The sequence below is a fragment of the Opisthocomus hoazin genome, chromosome 5, assembly GCF_030867145.1.
Source record: "Opisthocomus hoazin isolate bOpiHoa1 chromosome 5, bOpiHoa1.hap1, whole genome shotgun sequence".
NCBI lineage: Eukaryota > Metazoa > Chordata > Aves > Opisthocomiformes > Opisthocomidae > Opisthocomus > Opisthocomus hoazin.
This window is the reverse complement of record NC_134418.1, coordinates 58055059-58078663: the sequence shown is the minus strand read 5'-3', so window position 1 is coordinate 58078663 and position 23605 is coordinate 58055059. Positions and strand designations below refer to the sequence as shown.

The following is a 23605-nucleotide window of genomic DNA, read 5'->3' as shown; positions in this document are numbered from 1 at the left end:
GGGAAGATCAAAAACCAGGAGGACGGTGAAGTTCCTGATAGCTGCTTCTGTTACAAGGGAGTTCCGCGGCGAGGGCGGGTGGGTGGTGCCGCAGAGGGCCCGAGGACCGGCGCAGTCCCTTCAGCGCGGGAGGGAGGGCTGCCCGCCGGCGGCAGCCGCGCCGGGGCCTGGAACCGCCGGCCGGGGGGGAGGGAGGGGCCCTGCCCTGCCCTGCCCTGCCCTGCCCTGCCCTGCCCTGCCCTGCCCTCGGTGCGGGCCGAGGTGGCGGCGCATCCCGCCGCCCCCGGGCTCTGTGCTGGGCCGCAGGGCCTGCCCCGGCCCCGCGGCCGCAGCGCTGCGGTCGCGAAGGGGCCCGGGGCCTGCCCCCGCCGCGCTTGTGCCACCTCAGGGCCCGGCGGGAGCGCGCCCAGTGCCGGGGCGGGGCGGGGGGAGGGGGCGGGCCGGCTCGGGACCCGCCCTCCGCGCGGGCCAGGCATTGTTAGCCCCGCCCCACGCCGTCTCCTAGCGACGCCAGGGACGCGGCCGGCAGCGCGGAGTCCCTCGCGGCCGCTTTCCTGCAGTGAGCGCGCTTTTGCTTCCCGCCGCCATGAGCGTCCCGCAGCAGGGGTGAGTGGGGCGGGGGGCGCGGGGGGCCGGGCCCTGCCCCGCGGCGCTGCCCCACGTCCCTCGCTGTCCCAGCGGCGGGGCGGTGACCGGCCGGGCGCGCCGCTCGGTGCCCGTGTGCCTCTGTCACTGCGAGCGCAGCGCCGCGGGCAGCCCCAGAGCCCCGAGGGTGTGCTGCGGCGCGGGAGGCGGGGGTGGTGCGCGGCGGGGGGCGGCGCGGCCTTGGCCGCGGAGCGCGTCGGAGGCCGTGGTGCCGCGCCGAGTGAGCGCGTCCCGGCCCGGTCCCGCTGCGGGTCCCGGCGCCCCCGCCCAGACAGCTCCCGGGGTCTGCGGGCGGGCGGGGCCGCGGCCTCCGGCCTCCCTGCGCTGCTCTCCGACGCCGGAGCTGCAGGCCGCGAGTTTCCGAGTGTCCGGACCTCCCCCGGACCGTGTGGGTTACGGACACCGAGGAACCGAGGGTCTCTGCAGGTCCCCGTCGCCGCCCATCGCGAGAGTGTCAGCCTCAGGGGTCCTTGGTTCTGCTCTCCCCGTGGGACACGCCGTCCCCTGGGCAGGGTGAGGAGGATGGGGACCACAGATGAATTAGGCAGAACAGTTCTGTCAGCCAGGTGGTTTATTTTTGAGTAACTGATTTAATCCGGGGGGGGGGGGGCTGTCTATGAAGCAGTGGCTCCCAGCGGTGGTCTGCCTGGCGCCGCTGTGGGCAGTGCGAGGGGCCGCTCTGGCTCTGTCCTGGCCTGTGCGCACGCAGGGAAGGTTTGGGGTGAGGCGTGCCACTCTGTAGGCACGCCGCCGTCTGGAAGCCACTGCTGTACGTGTTTCCGGAACAGGAGAGAGTGGAATTGCTCTCAGAAGCAGCTGCTATTTGTTGTTGTGCCCAAAACAAACGCTGCCTATGTGTGCTAGTCATGGAACGTGTCCCCTCTCCGTTGTAGTCGTGTGGGCCCCTGCGTGAATCCTTCACTTGTCGGGCTGCAGCGTGGTACAGCAAATTAGCGAGCCTTTAGTTAAAGGGGTGGGAAGATCAAAAACCAGGAGGACGGTGAAGTTCCTGATAGCTGCTTCTGTTACAAGGGAGTTCCGCGGCGAGGGCGGGTGGGTGGTGCCGCAGAGGGCCCGAGGACCGGCGCAGTCCCTTCAGCGCGGGAGGGAGGGCTGCCCGCCGGCGGCAGCCGCGCCGGGGCCTGGAACCGCCGGCCGGGGGGGAGGGAGGGGCCCTGCCCTGCCCTGCCCTGCCCTGCCCTCGGTGCGGGCCGAGGTGGCGGCGCATCCCGCCGCCCCCGGGCTCTGTGCTGGGCCGCAGGGCCTGCCCCGGCCCCGCGGCCGCAGCGCTGCGGTCGCGAAGGGGCCCGGGGCCTGCCCCCGCCGCGCTTGTGCCACCTCAGGGCCCGGCGGGAGCGCGCCCAGTGCCGGGGCGGGGCGGGGGGAGGGGGCGGGCCGGCTCGGGACCCGCCCTCCGCGTGGGCCAGGCATTGTTAGCCCCGCCCCACGCCGTCTCCTAGCGACGCCAGGGACGCGGCCGGCAGCGCGGGGTCCCTCGCGGCCGCTTTCCTGCAGTGAGCGCGCTTTTGCTTCCCGCCGCCATGAGCGTCCCGCAGCAGGGGTGAGTGGGGCGGGGGGGGCGGGGGGCCTGGGGGGCCGGGCCCTGCCCCGCGGCGCTGCCCCACGTCCCTCGCTGTCCCAGCGGCGGGGCGGTGACCGGCCGGGCGCGCCGCTCGGTGCCCGTGTGCCTCTGTCACTGCGAGCGCAGCGCCGCGGGCAGCCCCAGAGCCCCGAGGGTGTGCTGCGGCGCGGGAGGCGGGGGTGGTGCGCGGCGGGGGGCGGCGCGGCCTTGGCCGCGGAGCGCGTCGGAGGCCGTGGTGCCGCGCCGAGTGAGCGCGTCCCGGCCCGGTCCCGCTGCGGGTCCCGGCGCCCCCGCCCAGACAGCTCCCGGGGTCTGCGGGCGGGCGGGGCCGCGGCCTCCGGCCTCCCCGGCGCTGCTCTCCGACGCCGCAGCTGCAGGCCGCGAGTTTCCAAGTGTCCGGACCTCCCCCGGACCGTGTGGGTTACGGACACCGAGGAACTGAGGGTCTCTGCCGGTCCCTGTCTTTGTGACACAGCATGGCACAATCTTCTTCTGGTGGACGACGCTCTGACTAAAGAAACGATGACAGAGCTTGCTCACAGCCGTGTAACCCATCGGCAGCAGAGCAGGCGTCTTTTGGCTCCCGTTTCCATGTCTGGCTGTGTTCGGGATTGGCACACAAACATGGTTTGGGTACACGAAAGGCTGTCCTCGCTGCAGGGTGCCTGGCTGGCTCACGGTCAGTTCGTGCCTGCTGGGACCAGCCGGCCCTTCCCGCAGAGCTGACCCCTGCCTGGCTACCTGCAGCCTGTGCTGTGCGCGGGGCTGGGTCCTCCCGGGCACAGGACTTCTGTGCGTCCCCGCCGTCATGAGGGTCCTGCAGCACCCATAGGCATGGTGCTGGGGGGCCCGCTCTGCCTTCCAGGGCATTGTCGCTGCCTTTGGGTAGAATCATAGAGTGGTTTGGGTTGGAAGGGACCTTAAAGCTCATCTGGTTCCAACCCCCCTGCCATGAGCAGGGACATCTCCGACCAGCCCAGGGTGCTCAGAGCTCCATCCAACTTGGCCTTGAGCACTGTCAGGGAGGGGGCAGCCACAGCTTCTCTGGGCAGCTTGGGCCAGGGCCTCACCAGCCTAGTGGGGAAGAATTTCTTCCTAATATCTAATCTAAATCTGCCCTCTTTTAGTTTAGAGCCATTCCCCCTTGTCCTATCACTACACACCCTTGTGAAAAGCCCTTCTCCATCCTTCCTGTAGGCCCCTTCAGGTACTGGAAGGCTGCTATAAGGGTGCAGGCAAAGCGAGCTCATTTCCGCCTGCTCACTGATTTACAGATGCCCTTGAGCTTGGTGACCATCCCCTGGGGCAGTGTGTTCATAAAATAATTCTCGCTGAGTATCTTTACAAAGAATCTTCAGTGGTTTGGCCGCTAAATAATTCAGGTTAGGCAAGGAGTGAAGAAAACAGCGTGCAGCTTTCGAAGCAAAACCCCAGGGGGTGTCAGCAGTGTGTCCATGGAGCAAGCCCACTGGTGGTCTCGCTGAGGTCAGATGGCCAGGGCTGAAGGGGTCCTGCAGACTTTTAAGCAGAGGCACAGTGTGGTTTGGAGAGACCGTGGCCTCTCCATTCCGTGGTTACCATCCGAGTAAAGCTGTATGTGTGCTTAAGGGCCTTGTGGACTTGGAATAAACCAGCTAATTATAGTTTGGCTCCACAGCCCCGTCAAAATTTCAAGTCACCTGCTGACTCCGGTGAGCTTTGGTTCAGCAGTTGTGTTCCAGCGTGGTTTCTCGTGCGTGCGGCAGCAGCAGCAGCAGTGGGAGTGAACAAGGTTGGCAGCTGCAGCTGGGCCTGGGGGAGCGGAGCAGAGCAGAGCGGAGCCTGCAGCCACGGGTCAGGTGGTGGCACTGCTGCGAGCAGCAGCTTCCCCTCCCAGAGCCGTGCCGGAGGAGGGCTGCAGTTGCTAGAGCCGGTTCACAAGTGTGGCAGCCCTGTCTCCTGGCAAAGCATGAGCCTCCTTTCCTGGAGACTGGGCATGGTTTTCCTGGCTTCTCATCCTCTGGGTAGATGGCCCTCTTTCTCAGAGAGAGGAGCCCAAGCGCAGCGTAGTCACTGGATGTATTCGCTTGGCTGAAGCTTGAAGACACTCAGCAGAACAAGCATTTATGCTGAATAGTGTAACGAAGGCAGCAGTTACCTTCTGAATGCCTGTACTGGCAAGTAGATGGCAAAATCCCATTCTCTGTTGGAATCTTTTGACTCCTAGGCCCATGGGTGCCTGCTGGGCTGTTCCCAGCTCAGATTTACAAAGTCCTGACCTTCGGGATTTAACACCAAATTCCAGTTCTGCAGAAAACCACTTTGCCACTGTCTGCCTACCTCTCTGGAGACCCTGGCAGCATTTTTTTGGGAAGCGAGATATACTTCATGGTGATGGAAGAGTTTCCTTAGGGAGGGAAGGGCAGACAGCGGCTGGGAGTCTGGAGAGTCTCCTAAGAGTAGTCTTTGCTCCCAGACGGAACATGCTGGGCAGGTGCCCCTGCCTCGTGGGACGGTGAACTTGCTGTTTGCAGGTGGCAGCCTGTGGTTAGATTTGCTCTGCTGGGAAGCTAGACGAGCCTTGCTTGTTCATGTCCCCAGCAGAGACATTGCAAGGTCCAGTGGCTGCTTAGAGGGGGGAATGGTCTCCGTCAGGGGCAGGGCTGTTTGTCTGGCTGGAGGGGCCACAAACTTCGGCTGTAATATCAAACGCAGGGGCTGTAATTCCCTGTGACTTTACCAAGCAGTAACTAGAGCTTTGATGCACTCTTAGATTAGTTCTTCGGTGAGCAGTCAGTGATTTAATTGCACTCACCTGGGCAGAGCTCAGGCTGCTCTCGGCAGTGGGGCTCTGCCAGAGCTCACGGGATCCAGCTGCATTCCTTTCAGTGGTGAATGGGTTTTGGTTCTGGACATTATTTCCTTATTTCCTCCAATACCCTTTTGAACTTTGAATTTAATTCAGGATTTTTGAGGACCAGCCTATTCATAATTTAGATGAGAAACAACATGTACAGAGACTTCTTTGAAACTGAAGTTGCTACATCGCTGTGCTCAGGTGGGAGTTGCATTTTAACAAGTTATATGGCCCGTGAAATATTAGAAAAGGAATTGGATTGAGTTTCTCTGCCTCTGTGTGCAATTGCCAGGTGATACCATAAGTCAATACTTAGTACAATTGATGTAATCTGGTGGTTTCAAATGCATATGCAAACAGTGGATTGAGAAAGTGGTGTAGGTCAGTTGCTATAGTACCTATAGTTTAATCAACATGCCTAACAGAGTAAGCTAAATTGTTTGTTTAAAGTTTAATTTATTGTTGGTAGGCTACCTGTGAGATTATTGTGAAACCCCAGATAAAATTCCTGTAAATTTATGATCTCTCTGTTTTTTGGGATTTCTTTTTTTTAGTTCTTTCTTTCCTTGAGTATACTTTTGTGCATGGTAACTCAGCATAGCAATAGACATTCACTTTGAACTATCCTGCTGAAAGATATGTAATTGAGGTACAGTGGCATTTAAATTTAAAGCCAAAGGAAACAGATCAGTCTGTTGTTGTGTAAAACATGTCCTGCCTAGAGAGCCCAAAGGTCAGGCTGAACCTGTTATGCAATATGTATCTGTGTGTATTCATTTTACGAATGTGAATGGATTTAGAGTATTAAAAACTTAAGCCTGCTGACACTTACTTTGCTGTTTGTCCTGTTTTCCAGCAGTTGAAGTAAAATATGGTTGTGCTAAGAACTATTAAAAATATATCTGCTGATTATAGAAGCTTCAGTTTTTATGTTCAGCGCTCATATCTTATGTTCAATTTTTGGAAGCTCTGATCTTTGGCAGCTGCAATTATTTGGCTCTGTTGGCTTTACAGAGGTGCGTGACATTCCCGTGGCAGAGCAGGGAAGTGCCTTGCTCGGTAGTCTGCATGGTCTGGTTCTCCATGTTTGTTGATCTTAGTTGTTCACCAGTGAGTAGGAAAGAGATGCAATTTGTTCACTTTGGATTGTTTGATGTATGCATTAAAAAGATCTTTAGTACCTTGACTTGGGAATTGGAAAAGACTTGAGAGGTTCTTGCATTTCATATTGGGCCCATTTTTATTACTCTGGGTGCAGAAGAGGACTTGTGCCCGCCTGCGTCAGGGATCTTTAAAGAGCTGAAGATCCGCAGAAGGTCGCTACAGCAGCGGAGTCCCAGGAGTCTGTTTGACTGATTGGCACTTGAGAGCCGTTGTAGTACCGGCTGCTTGGTCCGTCCAAAATCTCGGGAGTGTGGTCCGGCAAAAGTGATCGGGTCTTCAGCTGTGGCCCGCGCAGGCTGGCGCTGACCTGAGCCGAGAGCTGTGCCCGTGCTTCGCAGCCCGGGAGGGGCTGGGGGCCTGGGGGAGAGGCCCTGTCCCTTGCCACTCCGCTGTCTGCTGATGCCCTTCTGAGCTTGGGCGAGGGCTCATTGCTGTCCCTCTGGCACAAGGCACGGTCTGCTCAGAAAGACCGGGTCGGTGACGAGGTGGCAGCTCACTGAGCGCAGAGCAGCGCGGCACCCGGGTTCACGCAGGCAGACAAGTGTGCTTGCTGGCCGTTTGCACAAACTCCTTGGTTTCCTGTAGAGCATGCTTGGTTTTCATTGAGCTTGAGCAAATCCGTCACATAGAGTCAATCTGATGATTTCTGGTAAAATGTAGTGTATTTAGAGGGGGGAAAAAAGAAGTATTCCCATCAATGCAAGCCCTGTACAAGTTTTGTGCAATTGAATTTATAAATATGTTTGTGGGATAAGCATTCTTGGCTGTTTATTTAAATAAATATTCTAGAGTGTGTGTTTGAATAAATGGTCCCCGAAACAGACAGGACAGTTCCTGATCTTGCTGTTGTGGAGTAGTTTTCCCGAGTAGTTTATGAGTTCTGTAGGTGTAAAGGCCATCTGGAGAACTGTTTTTGAAACTGGCTTTTTTTGTTCATGAACAGATTAGTGCTTGGCCAGGCAATATTGTAACAGACATATAGCTGAATCCCCATTGAGAAAAGGGTTCAAAACAGGAGGAAAGACTTAAATGTATTTTTTGACAACTGAAATTGAAGCCACTTAGTTTTCTGTGTAGGTGTTCCAGGTGATGAATTTGATACGCCGTCCCTCTGATGGTGGGAACAATGAAGAAGAGGGAAGTGCCATAAAGAAATGGGTGGAAATGTAGATACTGAAGGAGGCTTTGGCTGAAGACGCAAATAACTAGTCTTCATCAGAGCAAAGATTTGTACCCGAGCTAATAACGTGTGCGCTAACTTTCAAGCCGGTGAAAATACTATGGAAACAGTGTCCTGTCTTAAAAATATGTTCTGGTGCTAGCAGTTTTTGCTAACATAAGTAGACTGAAGAAAGCAATTTAATTGTGGTGGATACTAGACAATAATGGCTGAGAGCTGGCGATGAAGACCACAGGAAAATTCCTTTGTGTAGGTGAAGTCTGATAAGTGCTGTGCCTTGAGCCAGGGGCTGGACTATATGGCCTCTGGGGGTGCCTCCCAACCCGCCTTGTTCTTACAGGTCTCTGCAGAGGCTGCCAGAAGCTGCGTCGCTGCCGTGTCGACCACTGGCGAGCGGGCGGCAGGAGGAAGGGGAGCGTGGGGCAGGGCAGTGGGAGGTGTGCGGTGGTGCAGGGGTGGTGGCACGTCTCTCCTGGTGATGCACAGTGTGCTCTGCACTTCAGCGGGGCCTGTGGCAGGACGGGAGGCATGCAGCAGTGCAGGGGTGATGGCACGTCTCTCCTGGTGATGCTCTGCACTTGAGCGGGGTGCGGGGCAGGGCGGGAGGTGTGTGGTGGTGCAGGGGTGATGGCACGCGTCTGTCCTGGTGATGCACAGTGTCCTCTGCACTTCAGCGGGGCCTGTGGCTGTGGCTGCTGGGCTCAGCCAGGAAACCGGCTCCAAACGCGGTGTGGAGTGATACCGAGCTGCCGAAGGTCCAAGTTTATTATCCGAGGAGGCTATTCGGGAGCTGTCCTTGGAGGGCTGGGCTCTGTTGGACCCTGTGCCTCTGTGGTGGTACGCCGCTCGATGCTGAGCTGCTGTATCTTACGCAGGAGTCACTTGTTTGATATGAATCTTCCAGAAGCAATAAGTTAGTACCTTTACATAATCTAATGGGCATTTATCTCACAAAATGCTGGGCATGATTCATCAAGACAGCATTTTGTGCAGCAAACTATTGGCGAGGTCTTTATAGCTTAAAGGGGGTTATATGCGTCTGTATTGGTTTTATTTCAGATTTCTTGCGACCTACAATAGCCTTATGGACAAACACCTGATTGGATATTTCAACAATACCAGGATAAGAGAACATCTTCAGAGATCAGGACTGGTGAGATTGAAGTTTCCTTTTTCTGAGAAAAAAAGAAAATAATTCTTTGTTTCTTTTAATATTGCACAAGTCAAACCACTGATGGTTCTGTTGTTTGTTTGTTAGAGGTATGTGTTGTCATTGGTAAGAATTTGACCAGCTAGCCAAAGACGTGAAATTATGCCATGTCAGATCAAAGCCACACGATCACACTGAGACTGAGAGGAGGTTTATTTAATCCAAGCATTTTCCACTGCATAATTATCTACTGTTGGTCAGCTAGATATCGCAGGGACACAGGGCTCTGGTGCATAAGGCTGCACTGCTGAAATCAAAGTGACAGAAAGACAAGTAAAACAGCCCGGAGCTTAGCTCTGTGTGCCAGGGGGTTTTGAAGACGCTGGTGACAGCTGAGGAAATGCTGTAGCTCACAACTGAGCACGTTTAGGACATCAAGGTGCAAGGGCCACCCGGGGCTGTGAAGATGCTGGCGTGGAAGCTGCTGGTGGATGATGGTGCCACACTAGAAGTGATGTGATAACAGTCAATTCGGGGGCCATGCTCCACAGAATATCACACTTACGTTTCCACCGCGCCTGCTGTAATGCAACAGTCGTAATGCTTTTCTGTGTGAAGCTGGAAATGGTGGCTGGCGTGGGTTGATGATGTATGTAAATACTGGAGAGCCTTGGGTTAGCCGTGAGCTTCTGCTCAGTAATGCAGCTTCAGGAAGGTATTGCATATGGCACTATGGTACTGCGCAACTACGCTGATGGGAGAATGTTTGTCAATCTGCTTGTATTTCACATCCAGGCAGAAGAAGATATTTTGTGGAAAGGTTTTGACAAATTCAGAATGTTTTTATGTTTTTGTTCTGTTTTTCTTTTTGCTCGTTGCAGTTTGCCTCTGCAAAATCTTTCAGTTTGCAAATACACAAAATCATATTGATTCTCTTAGGTTTTTTAAATTTTGAAATCTAAGCATATTTGACCCTACGAGTTGTTTAAATAGCTTCAGTGTTATTTTTCAAATGTGTTTAATGGAAAACTGAAGGATTTGGAAAAGATGAATATGCTGAACATTTTTAAAATACTTACACACTCCTAGGTGTGACTGTTTAGCACAGGCAGATGCAACCCTCATGCATGCAGTAGGTAGGCAAGTATTTAATCCCCCTCTGCTGACTTGGACGATGGCCCATGAAGAGTAGGGCTGAGCCCTCCGCAGTTAGAAAATGTGGCTGCTGCTCTCCTGCTCTCTTCATTTGACTGATGGGGTCCGTGTGGCCAGAGAAACTACAATTCTGTGCCAGGAAGGTGAGCTCCAGCACCGTGGCAGAAGCAGAGGTGGTAGCTAACCGGGAAGAGAAAGTAGTCTTTCTGGGAAATTGCACTCTGTTTGAAAACATACTTTATTCTGTCATCTCCTTTTTAGTTACATTATATTTGTTTATGGCAGATCTCGAGGAGTGGAAGAATAATATCTGAGAAAGAATACCGTCTAAATGTTAGGAGGAAGGATCACGAAATATATGTACAGCAGTGCCTGGCTCTCGCCATATATCATAAGGTCCTTGACATGGAGGTATGCATTTACTAGTGATGTGTAAACCTTTTCAGATACTTCCCTACTGACAGCCAGTGGCTGTTAACTCATACTGGACTGTTGTCTGTGGCTGTACCGTCACACTCCCCTGAAAGGCTCTCTCCTGCTGGGAAAAAGGACAACCTTTGTGCTTGACATCCCCCACATGAAACCTCTGCTGGCCTCTAGCTGTTAAACCATGCTGTCATTAGCACATACACTGTCCTGGCTCACTTACTGCTCTTTGGCAGTCAGCACATTATGGGATGATATTCATAGAGCTAGTTTGCTTAAAAAATTCTAATCAAACCAAAATAGTTTGAACCTGGTTATATATTTTATCTCAGTACAAAATTTGGGAACATTTGTGTTATGTATCAAGAATGGATTTGGTCCCTGCAGCTTTACAAACGCTCAGTTGTTCCTTTGCCAATGTTAATATACACAGGTGTAATGCAAATCATTGATTGAATCAATAGTGGTTTCATAACAGGGCTCAATGAGGGTAACAACCAGGGAGCAGGCAAGGGATAAGCCAAACAGAAGGGAGTGTTCTTACATTCATTGACATCTCATAATGTCCATTAATGAGATTTCTCTTTTTCTGATAGCGTCATCATCAGCTGGAAATGAGAAGGAAACTTGAAAGTTCTGTGAGGAAGAAGAGGGAGCAGAAAATCAAAGTAAGGCTGCTGAGTACTGATGGGACATCACCGTTTTGCCCTGTGTTAAATAACAGCTGCGGGTCAGGCCAGAGATTCATTGAGCCGAGTGTCCTGTCTCTGATGATTATGGTAAAAGTACAAGAAACAGGCAAACAGAGGATGATCCTGCCCCAGGCTACATCTCCTTCTTCCTCTGTCCAGCAGTTCAGCAACTTCCATTCATGCACATGATTCCTTTTGAATCCACTTATTATTTTGGTTCTGCAGTATTCTTGATTGTGGAATTTAATTATGAGTTGTATGAAATGGTACTTCCTTGCATTTCTGCGCGATAGTTAATGTATCTACTGTCTGACAATTCTGTGTGATGCTCCATTGTTCTTGTTATGAGAAAAGTTAACAACTATTCCCCTTTTCCAACGCATTTGTGGTTTTACATACCTTTTTCATATTCCTCTTCAGTCTTGCAAGCTGAAGACCCTCATTCTATTGAATCTTTCTTACGTGAGCCATTCCAGACTTCTCATTACTGTTGCCATTTTTTTACCTTTTCTAATTCTACCGTTTCTGTTTTGAAACGGGGAACCAGAACTGCATGAATAATTTAAGATGCGTGTTGCAGTTCTTCTCGTAATTCTAGACACTATCTGCTTTTGACTGCTGCTGAGCACTGAGCTCACGTTTTCAGTCGTTTGCCTCTCCACATGATGTTTAGCAGAACCAGCATGTAAGTAGTGAAAAGAGCTTTCAGAAGTCTTCACTTTGGTATCACGTAGGTAGAGATTGATCCCGTAGTTGTTAGCGTCATGGAAATCCCACAGAAGTCAATGGTTCTTCTCCCCATGAAGTCACCTGGACTCGTATGGGAAACGTCGTTCCCATTTTGGCTGAAACATGCTCAACATCTTATTTCTTTATTAGGAGCCTGCATACATTGAGAAAAATGCATGGGGAAGCTAGCTGCTTCTTTGAACAGCTGAAGAACAATGTCAAATCTTTTTGATTTTAATTAATACACTCATGAGAAATTCATCAGGTAAAGAAAGGAGATTTTAATGAAAAACACAGATCACTATGGTAATTGCAAAGGCATTGTTTACTGACTGAACTCCTGCTGCTGGAAAGTCACCACGGTGGAAGCAGTGACTAAGGCACCCTGTCAAGGGATTCTGGTCTTGGAGAATTTTGGAACGTAAAGCAGCACTGCTTCCTTCAGTGACAAGTGTAAGAGAGATGCCTGAAGATATGTGGTTGCATCTTTGCTGTGGTGCCACACTGGGACACAGGAACCTGCCTGGAATTAGCAGTGTAATTTAATTCTCACATCATATATTCAGTGATTTCGGCTGAGTAGCTAATCTGAAAGGAAAGGAGAAATACAGGTGACTGAGCCAGGGAGGATGAGAGATCGAGCAATCTGTTTGCAGAAGGATAGTCGGCCCAGTGTGGAGCTTTTGTTTTTGAAAAGGTAGGGAGGGGCAGCAGAGCAGGTAGTCGGAGCAAGAAAGAGGCACATGCACTCAAATTTAAAAAAGAAAGAGCCCTTCAACCAAACCAAGAAGTAGGAGGTACACAGAAACAGGCAGAGGAGTTGAATTTGGGGGGATCTGCAGCTGGAGAGGGTTGCAGGGAAATGAATCGGAGGTGGTAACAAGTCTTTTCCCTTGTCCCTCGCTCATTCTCCCCTTGATCTCCTTTCCTTCCGTAACCAGGTGCTCCACCAGGTCTAGACAAGCTGGTTGTCATAGCTGTCCAATGAAAGACAGGCGGAAGGCAAGTTCAAACATTGCTGTATAGTGTATTTAGTACCTCAGAGATGTAAATTTGTGTTCTTTTAGGTGGACCAATCCAGAAGATCAGTGGAAGGTGCCAGTCCTGTGCGCTTCCCACATCTTGGTCCAAGAAAGTGCTATGATCTTCATCGTTTAGTGGCTGGAGAACCAGCTAGTGCCTCACAACTGGTGAGTTTCACCAGCTACTCCATACGCTGTAACGTGAGCATGTGCTGCTGAAAGCATACACGCATACCTGTGACATCTGTGCTTAGTCTAGAGCATTGACTGCCCTGATTGTGCCAGGTTAGGGCCTCATCCTTCATCACTTGAGGCTGATTTCCTGCTTGCAGGATTGTGTCATTAAAGAGAAATCGCGAGAAGCTGATGTTGCAGGAGCTGCAAATCAGAACCTAGACAAAAATAGCTTTGCTTTGTGATATATCTGCTTTAATCTTTCCCTTTATCTGCCTTGTCATGCAAGATTAGGCCAGTATCAGTACGTTAAGTATTGCCAATGAATACTGTGGCTGTAGACAAGTTTCCAGATGTTGTAAAATCCTGAAAGCAATGGAGGTCTTTTAGTAAACAGAGTTGAAAGGGTGCAGTGAGACTAAAGCTCATTCCAGAAGGCTGTGCTTTGGAGCTCAGAAGCCTTTTACTCTCTGTTAACAGGCAGAGAGGGAATGTTAATATACTCTTGAAGTATAATGATACTAAAGTCAAAGGTCAAATATATAGTTCAGTTTTAACTGGTTCTCAATTTCAGTAACGCTAATTGGTGCAGACTGAAAGAGCCTTTCAGTCCTGAATGACCTTCTCCTCTCCATCCCATGCAGAGGGCACCTGGACCTGTAGTTGATTATAATGATGGACATCCTTCTCATCAACAACAATCCAAGGAGCCCGCCATTTCTAAGACGGTGAGTTAATTCAGTTAAACAGGGTTTTTTAGGTTTTAACATTTTAACATGGTATTCTGAAGGATATACAAGGAAAAGATGAAATTAAAAAGTTGGAGAAATGCTGAGTATTGAACAAAAATAGGCATGCTTTTGTCGTGCATTCTCTCCGTGTCCACATGCTGAAGTCACCAAAACATAGCACACTGCTACAGTTTCTGTGAGTTCATTATGTTTGCTTCAAGGCTGCACTGTGAAGAGACAGCAGCAAAACCTATAGTTATGACCAAGAGTTGTTTTTGGATGCGTAATTAGAGATGCCTAAAAGAGGTCTGATGCTTTGGAGGCAGACTAGAAAATTTCATTTCCTGAAGGTACCTGAGAATCACTGATCACTTCCAAACATCTCAATCGGTGCTATATTTTTTTTTCTTTATGTTTCTGTTCTGCACTGGAAACTATGCACCGAGATTCTGTAGCTGTTTTCTTTTTCCTTTTCTAGACTTCCTGGCAACAAAATACAGCTCCAGGAACCATGCAACACCCACTTCGACTCCTACGACTTCGCAGCTGTGCTGCAGTAGAGTCTGCACCAAAGACTTCTAGCTCTAAACAAAAGTGCCACACACTTGAACATGAGCAGCGGTTTCCCAGTGGGGTGAGGCCCTATTTCATTCTAAAAATAATATAATTTTAGGGACAGCTTTGTAATACTGCTTTAGTACTGTAGCTCCCACAACTGCATACTGCAGGCAATATGCCTTCCAAATGGTTGTCAGCTTTTGTTTAAACTCTCCTTTTTCACTTCCCCTTAAATTTCAAGACATTGTCTTACTGGTCTAATGCCCAGTTCTTGATCACAGCCAGAAAAATGTGGTGACTTATCTTATACTATAAAATCTCTCTGCATGCAAAATTTTTTCACTCTACATAGATTTTCTGTTATGTAGAGAGGGAGGCAACCACCTGGTTAACACCAATAACTCAGGCATCTATTCACACAGTCTTACAAGTTTTCATCTTTGTATACAGCTGCAAAGTAGCAACAAAACTTCTTTCTTTTTTTTACCATTCCTCCTACTAAGTCACACTGGTGGGTTCAGAGAATGAGAACTTTTTGGAGTAGCCATACATGATCTGATATGTACGCAGTTACTTGCAGGTGCAATTTGGACTTGTCTTCTCTTCTAGAAAAAACATTAAGTAATTGGCTTTATGTTAAGAGTTCCATGGGACTGGCGGATTTTGGAATGGGACTGTGACCTGCTACCGCTGACTGGCAGACACCATATGAATAGCTCTCTTCTGTTGTGTCTTTGCTCTGTGTTGTCATTGTCACGATCCTTTGTCCAAGAATTTGCTGGCACTATCTATGTCTATTCAAATTATGCGTGATTTAAATGGTTACTTTAATGCTCACTACTGACAAAACAGCTAAATCCGGCATAAATTATGACGACATGATGCAGAGCTCAGGTCCAGAGCATGCAACGCTTGCAGAATTTATTCTCTAGACATGTCTTGCTTTTCAGGGCCCTGGTCCTCTATTTGTCTGTCATTCTGAACAAGGACTAAACCTCCACTACAAATGGGAAAGAAGCATTTTCCTAGAATCATAGAATGGTTTGGATTGGAAAGGACCTTAAAGACCATCCACTTCCACCACCTCCCTTCCATGGGCAGGGATACCTTCCACCAGCCCAGGGTGCTCCAAGCCCTGTCCAACCTGGCCTTGAACCTTGCCAGGGAGGAGGAAGCCACAGCTTCTTTGGGCAACCTGAGCCAGGGCCTCACCACGCTCAGAGTGAAGAATTTCCTCCTTACGTCTAATCTAAATGTTCCCTCTTTAAGTTTAAAGCTATTGCCCCTTGTCCTATCGGTATACACCCTTGTAAAAAGTCCCTCTCTGGATTTATTGTAGGCCACATCAGATACTGGAAGGCTGCTGTAAAGTCTACCCGGAGCCTTCTCTTCCCCAGATTTTGAACCACATCTTGTATAATTGATGTCAAATGATGTGACTGTTGGAAGATTCTGGCTGCTTTGGAATTTGCTTGCCAGCTGAGAGAACGCAGCAGTGCTGTGGGGTTGTGCAGTGTTCCGTCTGCTTGTGATCAGAACTCTGCATGGTTACGAGTAGTACATGGTTTACAGTGTTGTATGTATCTAGGAGGGTGACATTGTCAAACAATCTGCCTGTTGCTTTGCAAATTAAAAGAAAGGGTTTTAGCACAGAAACGTTTTAATGAACATAATTGCAAGCACCAAGATAAGGAATTGTTCTAGAAGCATGTGTGTTACTAAACATAAAGAGTAGTCAGACCATCGTTAGTTCAATATGCTTGGTAGCTATTGTTGCATAACCTACTTAACTTGCTTAATATGTTTTTGCAGGGGAAGAAGAGTGGGTTAAGACTTAAGGATTCAGTGAAACATGCGACTGGTATATCCCCATACCAAATCCCCATCGTTAACAGCTCTATGATACCAGTGCCACCTCCCCCCCGGCAAGGAGGAGACAAGAGCGTAAATGCAGTGAGAAGTGGGATGCACAGAGGCAGACGATTACGTCCCATGACTGTACCAAACGACACAGAGCAAATTTTAAGGAAGGCAAGTTATCTCTGCTTCTCTGTTTATGTATAGGCGTATTAGCCTGCTCGTTGGTGTATTTGCCTAATAGTGAAAGATTTGTGTACCTAGTTTGCATAACGTCACTGAATGTTTGAAAGAGAATTTATAAGTATTAAAATATATAACTGCCACCTATCTCTCCATATACTGAAACATTTGGTGGTTTTCATCAGCTGGGGAAAAAAGGGTGTTTGAACAAAATACCCATAGGAACTCTTACTTTAAGCCTTCCATTTTAGCCAGCCTGATCCTGTCTCTGATCATATCTAGTGCCAGAACTTCAGAGGGGCATGTGAAATGCCTTGAGTGTACAGAAGCTTTAGCTGTTACACCATATCTCCAGCCGGTTTTGACTGCTGTAAAGGAAACTGTAGGAACCCAGGATGGGGAGGGACAATATGGGTCATTAAACCTGGTCCCTGCAATTCTGGGCAATTCAATGCGGTGGATTTTCAGTTTGAAATATTTCCCTGCCCTTCTGCATGTTACAAAACACTTTCCAATTTAAGCAGTTCAAGGCCTGTCTTATAAGACTGGAAGCCTCAAGTGTATGCCGCACATCTATGATCTTTGAGTTCACCTTTTGTTAGAGCTGGAAGCTGAATGTGTTTTTTGTGTATTTCCTGCTGCAGAATTCTGAAGAATTACCTAAGCCCTTGTTACACAGCAATGCACTTGTTACCATGGTCTTCCTAAGAAAATGTGGGCGTTTATCTCACGGTGACACTGATTACAGGGATGAAATCAAAGTCTATCAGCGGCAGGGTGGAGGAGAAAACCTTTGTGTCTACAGAGGCAAGCTATTGGAAGGAGGTAAGGATAAAGAGTCAAAGAGTTCATACGGATTCTGGCAACATCTCTTTTTTTTTTTTTTTTTTTCCTAAAATGTTGATGTATTATCAAAATGAATTCAGCTGAGCTCAGTCAAGAAATATGCATCAGGGATTTTTATACCATCTGCCTCCACACTAAATATGGATCTACTGTTTCATTATTGAAAACAAGGTTACAATTACTTTTGCAAATCATGGTAGAAGGAATTTAGAGAAATAATTTAACAAAATACTGTAGCTTAGATTAATTTTGTATAGAGATGTATGGTTAATAAAGTAGTTGTAGCAGTAAACTGTCCTTAAATAGGGGTTACCTGTTTCTGACTTGCTATAATACATCAGTGCATGTTGCTTATTATTCCAGAAGGAAAAGTACATAGTGGGAGCCCAATTCCCACCTTTTTACGTGAGTGTGATTCCATCACACCAGTAAAAGGTGAACTGTGTTCTGGGAAATTGGGAAGAGGCAAAGGCTGGGAGATTTTCACTTACGAGGAAGAGTGGTTCCACAGGTTGTACCCCTCATTCCAGCTCACAGGCCCCGCTGTGTCTGTACTTACGTGTTCCCTGGATGTGGGGAGATGGTGCAGAGGTCCCTGGCCCTCAGCCTGTCCCCTGGGGTTCCGCGTGCGCTGCGGCGTGCCCGCAGCACTGGCTGGGGCGTTGGTTGCAGCTGTGTCCCAGCCGTGCGGACGGTGTCCCTTGTGTGTGATCCTCATGTCCCGAGCCCCATTCGCGCTTACTGGGGAAGCTGCTGGAGTGCAGCGTGGCTGCCTCCCTGCCGGCGTGTGTGCGCTCTGCGCTGGGAGGGTGCGGCGGGTGGAGGGACGCCACTGCGCTGGTGGGTGCAGGGAGTACAACCCAGTGCTCCCCAGCAGCCCCCGTGCTCTTACGGCCTGGATGCCGAGCAGTGCCCTTGCAGAGCAGTCTGAAACGGCTCCCGAAGCAGCATCGTCCAGCTGCTCGGTGTTCTACCAGTACGGCCATATGACTGCGGGCGCAGAGCCACGCGTATTGCAGCTGGACTGATCTGGAGCCTGGCTGCGCTCTGCGAGGGGCTGCTCTGGGGAACGCGTGCCTTACACTGCGGGAGCTCTAATGTACCACTGCACTGCACCATGCAGACGCGTGCCAGGAATCCTAAACCTTCTGTGCGTAGTGTACGCCCTTGTAAGGCAAGTGGCAGCCTTAATTCTTTTGAGACAAGGGGCTCTGGCTTCTGTTCTGCTGTAGCAGTGAGCAGACAAACTGACGATGTATTCGCTTGTCACAGGGCTGTCCAGCTTGGTACTCCTGGGTCACAAAGAGACAAGGCTGTTGTGTGGGGAGGAGTTGGGGTTTTACCAACTAACCGAGAACCAGAGTACCTGACCTGAGAGGGCTGGGTGCTTTGGTGGTGATGCAGATGAGATATGGCAATTGCAGTAGGCAGACAGTAAAGCATAACCTTTTTCTTTGAACCCTTTCCTTTCTGCCACTACAGAGACCTTTCAGTTCACCTCAAAGCGGCCCCACGGTTTCCCATTCTGCCTCATCTTTTTTCTCAATGGGATGCAAGTGGATAGGTTCAGCTGTTGCTGTGAGTACAAACATCAGAAGCTTTCCAGGCTGGAAGACAGACATGAATACTTTGCGTTTCTCAGTGCGGAGGGAGCATCTCCTTGCTACAGGTATGGAGATGAGTACATGTTGCTCATGAGGACTTGGCAGACCAGTTGTTACAGAGTTCATCCCTTGTTTCCTCTTTTTTAGCCTTTCTGGCACCCCACAGCTCTGTAGAACCCGGTCTGTTTCCCAGCGCCCCTTGACATGTGCAGAACTGAGCTTATCCCTCAAGGTCCCGCATCCGAGGGTGCCATCAAAGCCAGCTGCTTTCATGCTGCCTCTCCAGTCACTCTGTTGAGTGCGCGCGGCAATGGACAGTGTTTGCCCTGGGTCTGTCGGCTTGTCAGGAGGCAGTCAGCACTTTGTCAGCAGTCGAGTGTGGAGGAATAGGTGTGGGGTGGTATACGTGTGCCGCTTGCACGTTTCTGGTGGAAGTGATAGTGAAATAAATATCAAGAGTGCTGCTGAGTTTACTGTGGGTTTTGGGGTTTTCTTTGTGATTGTGAGAACAAGATAATTGATTTTTAAATAACTCTACCTGTAAGGTGGGATTCTGCTGTAATACCCCTGGCTGCAGAATAAGACAGTACTGAATGTTAGCCATGTTTCAGACGACAAATCTGTGCAGAAGATTCTTGGTTTTGGGCAAAAGTCAATGCTATGAGCAACTGCTGTGGCTTTGCTAAGAAGCTTTGATTTTAATGAAGTCTTCCTTTTATGTGATTGTTAAGTCATGCCAGACAAGTAAACTTCTGCACGCACAGATAATTTTAAAACTTTTTTTGTTCTTTTCGTAAGTAATTTTTAAAAGAGCAGCAAGCAGCTGGAAGAAGTGAACCTCCACAGAGCTATACTCTATTTTTTAAATAAGGACTGAATTCTAAGAAAAAAATTTCTACTTTATTGTGCCATATTTTTTCTACTCCAGTCTAACATTGAATATTATTTATGTAAATGTATTGCTTAGTATGTTCAAAGTAGTGATAACCATCTGAATTCCGAATGGATATAGCAGCTATAGAGTTTAGGAAATGCCCAAATCTCAGCTTTTGTGTGATTTCTAGAAAGATTTGAAGTGAATTTTCTGAATTAACATAGTCTCCAGAAAGTGGTTAATTCCTTCCTGAGTTGCCCCCACCTTCTGTCCACCTTCCCTCTTAGGGATATCTCTGTTTTCCTGTCTCTTGTCAGTCCAGCCAACCTTATCTGCTGAGTAAACAACATCTCCATTAACCATATTCTCCGCATAAATGACAACTATTTTCACGTCTCCTTTAAGTCAAATGCAGTTGTATTTGTTTCCTGTTTTGAGTATGACACCACGTCCACACATTAAATACCCACTCTGATTCTCAGTAAAGATCCCAATTGATTTTCCCTGTTGGGTTAAGGCTTTGGTCCACGAAAAGGTGATGCTGCAGTGATTTGTGCACCAATGCTGTGATCCTTGCACAGAGAGTTTTCTGCTGGCCTAGGTACAGCATTTCTGGACAGCAGAGGTGCTTCAGTATCTCAAAGGTCCCTGAGAAAAGTACCACGAAAAAATAATTACAAGGCAGGACTCTTTTCAGAAATTGTCACATTTACATTTTATGCCCACAAAACTAGAGGATTTCTAGACGGAATGACTGTAGCATATTTCACAGTAGTTTGTAAACAGCTGGAATGTGAGGGGAATTGCAATCAAGCCTTACATTAAAAAAGGCAGTTTTGGTGGAGGAAGAGTGTTTAAGACATAGTTATTGGTGAAGAAAATACGATTTTCCAGTAAGACTGTGATTAGCTAAAGTGAAAGCTGCAGTTTCGTCCTGTGCTTGCAGGTTTGAATCAACGTACTACATACAGAACAGTGTCCTAACACTCGTAGGTGGTGTAGGGTGGCTCTTCATGTCTGCAGCTAGTGTTGATCAGGAATAAGTAAGTCTTCAAGTAAGCCTTTATCAGTAATTCTGTTGTCTGAGTGGCAGTAGGGAGGCAGATAGGTACCTAGTTTTGCAGCTGATAATGAGCTTAAGTAGCTCACTGTGTCTGCTGCATTTGCATTGTTCACAGGAAGAAAAACATGATACTTTCCAATTCTCCTTGTTTTTTTATAGGTGCATTATTGCAATGGGTCTAGACAAAAAGCCATCCCCTCCCAAGAGAAAGATGGAGGACCATGAGGAAAAGCATGTGGGTTCCTGGAGAGATGGAGTGCGCAGAAAGCCAACTAAAAACAGTGCTGAGCGGAAATCACGCAAAGATTCAACGTTAGTCATCTTACCAGGTCATGAAGCTAGTGTGGAAACTATTGAGGACAAAATGGAGACTGGACAGGAGTACAGAAAAGAAGAAAGGAAAAAAATATCTGATCATGCAAGTGAAGATAGACAGGAAGACACTCGTAAAAATGGTACAGTATTCCAAAACACAAGCATGGGGTGAAAAATGGGAGAGGATGATACTGGCGAAGGTATGGGATTATGGGCTTCCAACTTTGCCTGGAGCATCCTCTCTTAGGACACATCCTGTGTGAGAAATGTGATACCTGTGTCTGGGCAATAAAATTAGTAGGTATCCTGTCAGCCGAGCAACGGGATGAGAGGGTCTTGCAAGAGCCAAGAAAGTGAGTAAGGAAAGTCTGAGAGGCTGAAACAGGAGCCTGAGGTAGGTAGTAAAGAAGGAGGAAAGTGGGAGACAGTGAAGGGACAGCAGCGAAGGAGAATGGCAGTGGGTAGAGGACAAGCAGAGCAGAAGGAAGAAATGGGACTGGGTGTGGGTAGGGAGACAATCTGAGGTGAGCTTGTAAGGGAGACAGAACATTGGTGTATGGTCAATGGAGAGAAGTCGGTGGCCGTGGAGGCAGGAGGTGGAGGAGCCTGCTGCTGCTGCCTGATGCGAGATGGGGGGGACGGGGACACGGACGGACACACGAACTGTGTAGGGGGAGGCTGACCCAGGGATGGTGGGAAGAGCACACAGCACCAAAACATCAGCAAGGTTTAGCGCCAGATGCGCTGTCTTGGTCTTTTCTCCTGTCTGGTGCCAGTGGGAGGGCAATGCTTTATCCACCTGACCCCATCCCTACACAACCGGGCAGCTTCCCTATACTCTCCCCAGGAAGCCAGTCCCTGCTTCCACTGCCTGTGCAATTCCCTCTTCTTCCTTAGTTTGACCAGCATTTCTTGAGGTTGATATCAGCCTTCCCTGCGCGCGCTGCCTGCGCCAACTGCGGCGCCGCGCTCCCGGCCGCTCGCGCTCCCTAGGGTTGGCGCTTGTGCTCGGGAGGGCCGCGCCTCGTTACCGCTGACCCCGCCCCCGCCGCGTCAGAGCTGCGCGCTCGTTGGCGGCTGACCCCTGCCTGCTGGGGGGGGGGGGGGGGGGGGGGGGTGTGGGGGGGGGTGGTGAGGTGCCTTCTCCCTGCCTGCGCTTTCGACTTGTCGATCCTGCCGCTTTAGGAAAGGGTTCCCCGGCGCGGTTGTCCACTCCGCGGGGCCTTCGCGGAGCCCTTCGCCTCGGTGGCTTCGCTGAAATCGCCATTTCTTGTATTGATTTCTTGTATTGCAAAATGTAGAGTTTTTACTTTTAAAGTCTGGTCTAGTGTTCAGGCGATGCGTGGTCTGGTGGGAGGAAGCAACCTGCTGTGCTCCCTGCCCTCCTTCCCCCACCTCCATTCTCTCTCTGGAAATTCTCTTCCCAGCTTGTCCTCTTCTTCTGGTTCCTTCACTGTCTGCAGCTGCTTGAGCTGCCCTGCGCACCTTCTGCTTTCCCCTGCAGCAGGCATGCCCCGAGAGCAAGGCGGGCCTGGCTCTGGAGGGCAGGAAGGGCAGAGTGGCAGCAGGGAGCAGCGAGACAGTGAACTTCATCTCCAGTCCAGCTTGAGTGGTTTGCACGTGATTTTGGAGATCTTTATCGTATTCACTGAGATAACAGAAGTGCACTAAAGGACAGTTGCTATGTTTGCAATCTTTTATCAAATGGAGCGCAAGAAACTATTCTAAAACTGGAGTCATATTTAGAGGTGCTTTTGGAGGTGTATTTCTAAGTGATTGACGGAGCTAATCTGGTTCATTTCCATTGTCGGACAAAAATATGTTAAATGGCTTTGATTTTAACACTTCGATACCTGTGGGCAATGTTCTTCTGTTACACTTCCTGGAATTTTGTCACGCTGTCATCAGATGGTGTAATTCAGAGGTTGATATCAGAGGAGCATCTGTTCCTTTGTGCGTACCAAAGGGAACTAGTGGCCAACGAATGCAGATGTTTTAGTGACAAATACTAAAACAAAATTATGTTTGCTATTTGTAGATCAGAGGTCTGCGCGCTCTCTCTCTTCTGCCGGTACTCCGTGCAGCAGTGAAGATGACTCTGATGGTGAAATGGAGAAAGACGGTGTTATGGGCAAAGAGGAGTATGATATTGAAAAGGCATCTGATAACGCAGCACGTGCACAATACCGAAATGAGCACGGGGAGAATAAACCGCTGAGAATGGAGGAAAATCAGGAAACTTTTGCACTGGAAGAGGAAGGAATAGATGAAGCGGAAAAGGCAGAGTCGGAAGATCTAACAGTAGGGGAAGGTACTGGAATTTTTCATGAAAATATAATGCGAAGACAGCATCAAAGTCCTGCAGTTAATGGAGAACTCAAACAGACTGGGTCGGTAGAAAGTGCCGTACGGGAAGATGGGGAGAAGAATGCAAGTATCAGGAGCGATGCTGGGGAAGAAAGCCTTCTAGTGCCTTTGGAAAGCAACACGATGGAAGCGGAGGATAGCGATGAAGAGTCTGCTCAGGGTGACGGAGGAGGTGGTGAGTACAGTCCGTCTGCACAGCTGTGAGTGACTAGCGCATGCAGGTGTTGCTGTGTTTGCCTTTATGCTAAGTCATGGTCTAGCACAGGGAATGCAGCTGCTGGACTATTTTCAAGCTACAAGAATACCGTGTACTGCTGTGAGCTAAATAACCGCCCAGAATGCAACCTGGGTTTATTGTTTGTTTTCTGGTGTTTCCAGTCTAAGGCTTTGGCCAGTCTTTTTTACATGAAGCCTTTTTACATGGCTCCATTTGGGTCTGCCCTGACATTTCA

The 23605-nt window shown here is 49.6% G+C and overlaps 1 protein-coding gene across 9 annotated transcripts in view; it reads left to right on the top strand.

The window, feature by feature from the left end:
- Positions 1 to 2108: 2108 nt before the first annotated feature.
- Positions 2109 to 23605, top strand: part of LOC142361431 (uncharacterized) — a 98548-nt gene continuing 77051 nt past the window's right edge. For all 9 annotated transcript variants that reach the window (XR_012764043.1, XR_012764045.1, XR_012764044.1 and 6 more), the window contains exons 1-12: positions 2109 to 2206; positions 8467 to 8560; positions 9998 to 10123; positions 10735 to 10806; positions 12627 to 12749; positions 13400 to 13483; positions 13965 to 14120; positions 15857 to 16075; positions 16729 to 16909; positions 18413 to 18599; positions 20631 to 20926; positions 22825 to 23328. Coding sequence is in view for 6 of the 9 variants with exons in the window: in XM_075421413.1 (XP_075277528.1) it covers positions 2187 to 2206; positions 8467 to 8560; positions 9998 to 10123; positions 10735 to 10806; positions 12627 to 12749; positions 13400 to 13483; positions 13965 to 14120; positions 15857 to 16075; positions 16729 to 16909; positions 18413 to 18599; positions 20631 to 20926; positions 22825 to 23328 (2062 nt within the window). In the remaining 3 variants the exon portion in view is untranslated. The remainder of the gene's footprint in view (positions 2207 to 8466; positions 8561 to 9997; positions 10124 to 10734; positions 10807 to 12626; positions 12750 to 13399; positions 13484 to 13964; positions 14121 to 15856; positions 16076 to 16728; positions 16910 to 18412; positions 18600 to 20630; positions 20927 to 22824; positions 23329 to 23605) is intronic.